Source organism: Aegilops tauschii, chromosome 1 (assembly GCF_002575655.3).
Source record: "Aegilops tauschii subsp. strangulata cultivar AL8/78 chromosome 1, Aet v6.0, whole genome shotgun sequence".
Lineage (NCBI taxonomy): Eukaryota > Viridiplantae > Streptophyta > Magnoliopsida > Poales > Poaceae > Aegilops > Aegilops tauschii.
Genome location: NC_053035.3, coordinates 374626217 through 374629840, shown reverse-complemented (window position 1 = coordinate 374629840; position 3624 = coordinate 374626217). Strand labels below are relative to the sequence as shown.

Genomic DNA, 3624 nt, shown 5'->3' with positions numbered 1-3624 from the left:
AGATTACCACTCTGCTAGAGTAGCTTCTTCGACAAAAATCACTAAAATGTCATTATGCTGATCGGGTTGATATGACGATTCTGCTAGAGTTGTTGCTTAAGCGAAGATAGCATAAGCATTTTCGATCAAAATCATTGTAACGAGGGTTATTATGGCGATCGAACTGCTATGGTGACTCTGCTACAGTTGTTGCTTAAGAGAAGAAGCAGTGAAGCGGGAGGAAGACGAGCAAAGCAGACGTTCGAACGTTCAACATAAAACGATCGACAGTTTGGTGCCCTGACATGTGAAGAAAATTTGTTAATTCTCAGCCTGGATAACATTTCAACAACAAAACAGCCTGCTAACAAGGCCGCATGGAAGTATCCATGTATTTACATCTCAAGCAAGTTGCAAGTTGCTGCCTCCAACTCCATGGCCCTGAACCGAACCGCTGCAGAACCACCTCAGTCCCAGATCGTCGCCGCCTTCTTGGGCGTCTGCATCTCGCTGTACGGCGCCCCGCCGCTCCTGCTGACCGGCCGACCAGACCGGAGCGCTGGCGCCAGCGGCGCCGCCTTGTAGCTGCCGCCCCGCGCGTAACCGCCGCGCGAGTCGTACCTCCCGGCCACGCCGGCGTGGTGCGGCACGGGCACGGGCGCTGGAGAGTACTGCGGCTGCGGGCTGCGGTAGGGGTTGTAGCTGCCCTGCGAGAACATGTGGCCGGCGCCCGGGTGCACTGGCGAGCCGCTCATGTATCCAGCCAGGCCTCCGGGGCTGTCCCCGGCGTGGTCATGGAAGGGTAGCGGTGCCGCGTTCAGGCCGCCGAGGTTGGGCGAGCTCCGGACGCGCTGCATCCCCCCGCGGAACACGGCCTGCTCCACGATGTTGGCGCGCGGGGAGTTCCCCGCCGAGGCGACACCGTTGGGCTGGTCCGGGTACGGCGGGCTTCCGTCAGGCGTGCCGGGCACCGAGGCCACGTAGCGCTCCCGCTCCGGCTGGAGGTGGTGGTGGTGGGGATGGTAGTGCGGCTGGTTGCGGGCGTAGCTGACGTGGCGCGAAGAGGAGACGGGGGCGGCGACGGCGGCGGCGGCCGACGAGGCGGAGACCTGATGCGGCACGAAGACGTAGACGCGGAAACGGGGCGACGCGGACGGCGACCGCTTCGCCTCGAACCGGTCGTACTCGTCGAGCATGTGGGCCAGGTCCTCGTCGCAGGTGACGGACACGAGCACGTCGAGGTCGTCGGAGGAGAGCAGCTGGTACTTGATGGCCGCCACATCCGTCTTGAACATCTCCTCCACCTTCTTCTTCAAATCTGCACGCGGGGAGAAGAGATTTGAGCGCGCCGCAACATTAAAAGCAGCAAGAAACGCACGCCTCAACCAGGCATGGACCGGACACGACGTACGTACCGCGGAAGCGGATGGAGCGGGGCACGGCGAGGACGCGGGTGTCGCCGCCAATGTACTTGAGCGCGCCGTCGGACGGGCGGGGCATGATGCGGCCGCCGAAGCTGCAGAGTATCTTGAAGCGGACGCTGGGGGGCCCTCCTCCTCCTCCTCCTCCACCACCGCTGCTGACGCTGGTCGGGGAGAGGTGCACGTCGTCGTCGGTGGTCGCGCCCTCGGACTCCGCGGCCATCGTCGGCATCGCGTGCTCCATGTCTGGCACGAGCCGGCGGCTGCGTATATATTCTTGCTCGATCGGAGGCAAACGGATATGCTGAGTACTGAATGGACCTGCGCAAGAAAATGCAGTGCTTTAGTAGATGCCACATCCGGTCAATGCGCATCGAATTATCTCCTACTATATCGACCCATCCCGAATTATCCAAGCATGATGCTTGCCAGTTGCCACTTTCCCATCCTGCCATCTATCTGCAGTGTATGAGCAGCCGGACAAGAACGACGGGTCACTAAAACGGTCAAAAGAAGAAAAGCTTCAAGAAAAAAGAAGATTCTGAAAGCAACTGGCACTCTGGTACTCATCAAATCAAACTAGCGGGCATGATACGTCCCATGAATGAATTGAACAGAGATGTTTAGCCTGGCAAATCACAATCAGTCGCAGTCATTAGTTAGAGACAAAGCATGGGTGGCATGCCAGCCTTGCAAGTTACGGCCTTCCTTGTATCCAACCGCTACGCCATTATCCTCAGCGCGACCACGAAATAATCGTTTTTTTTCTTCTCTTGCAAATTACTACTCTAGAGCAAAGGAATCAGAAGAGGCGTCATCAAATCAAATCAAACCTAAGTGAAATCAAATGGGGCTGAAGAAACCGCCGGGCAGCCGATGAACTAAAGATCCCAAATCGAAACTGCCAGGAGAAACAACCATCGTAAGACGGGGCAGAGAAACAGAGAAGGAACACGGAAGGGGGGGAGAGAAGCAACCGAGCGGTAAGGTACTCACCAGAAGGATGGAACGAACGGGAGAAACTTTCTAAAATCCAACCAACCGGGTGGGAGGTCCAGGCGAAGCGAAGACGGCGGACGGCGGCCGGCGAGGAGAAGCAGAATAAATTATTGGATTGGATTGGATTGGATTCGACTGGGATCGATCGGCTGGATCGAAGGAAGGAGCGGGGCGAGCGAACCAATCCCCCCGGCCACCCACCCACCCGCCGAGGTGCTGCTTATTGGCGCGGGGTCGACCAGCCTCCCATTCGGGGAGAGGGGTGACCAATCGGGCTTCTTCTTCTTCTTCCCTCTGCGAGGAGAGGAAGAGAGGGATTGGGGGGGAAGCAGGCAGGCAGGCAAGCGAGCGTGGCCGTGCCGCGGATAGGGCGACGGGGGCTTGATTTCAGGCGGAGGGGGGAGGGAGGGACCGCGCCCTGGATCTGAGGAGGGGCGGCTATTTTCGGCGGGGCTGCGCGCGGGCCGCTCGCTTGCTAAATCCTGCCTCGTGCCGTGCCGTGCCGTGTCACACCGCCTGCCTGTCGGTTACGCAGAACCGTCGGGTCGCCAAACTCCCCACTCCGGCTCCGGGTGCGAATATTCGTGTGATGGGGTCAGTCCAACTTTTAAGAAAAAATTGGGTCGGACTAACTTTTTTGAAAATTAAATTTTATTGATTTGAAATAATAGTTTCGATCAGGCTCCTCAACATAAATCGTTAGCCGAAGAAAATCTAGCTAACCTAACGAGCTCATGAGCAATTTTGTTCGCTTCCCTGCTACAATGTTCGAAACTAGTAAAAGAAAAATCACAAGCAAGAAAATAACAATCCTCAAAAATTGCCGCCACCGCCACCGCAGAACGTCCTCAATTCTTCATGGTGTTAATGACCGCCACATTATCATAATTAATAACGAAACGATTGCAGGCCGTCTTTTGCACAAGGGACCGAATCTTAGCACAAGAACTTCAGCCGTTAAAACGTCTGCACACCACTCAATTCTTCTGTTTTCGCCAACAATAAAATTTCCTTTATCATCTCTAATGATAGCGCCATGTATGCCCCTAAGACGGTCTTGATCAAAAGATGCATCAACATTAAGTTTTACAAAACTCCTAGGAGGCCGAATCCATCCCCCTCTTTTACTTTTAGCATTGGAGGAAGATGCATTAACGTAATTTGTGCTTACAACACAAATCCCCGTGGAAATTTGATAAGCATCTTGAGTTGTTCCCTCATGAAC

The 3624-nt window shown here is 55.6% G+C and overlaps 1 protein-coding gene across 2 annotated transcripts; it reads right to left on the bottom strand.

Moving 5' to 3' along the window:
* Positions 1-287: 287 nt before the first annotated feature.
* Positions 288-2924, bottom strand: LOC109772898 (uncharacterized). Of its 2 annotated transcripts, XM_020331600.4 has the most exons (4): positions 2397-2917; positions 2234-2301; positions 1395-1721; positions 288-1297 (listed from the first exon to the last, which is right to left on the bottom strand). In XM_020331600.4, exons 3-4 carry the CDS (start codon positions 1642-1644, stop codon positions 447-449), a joined length of 1101 nt encoding a protein of 366 aa, XP_020187189.1. In that variant the 5' UTR covers positions 1645-1721; positions 2234-2301; positions 2397-2917; the 3' UTR covers positions 288-446. The 2 variants fall into 2 exon arrangements, with proteins under 2 accessions (XP_020187189.1, XP_020187190.1); XM_020331601.4 differs by lacking the exon at positions 2234-2301 and having other exon boundaries at positions 2397-2924.
* Positions 2925-3624: the final 700 nt, after the last annotated feature.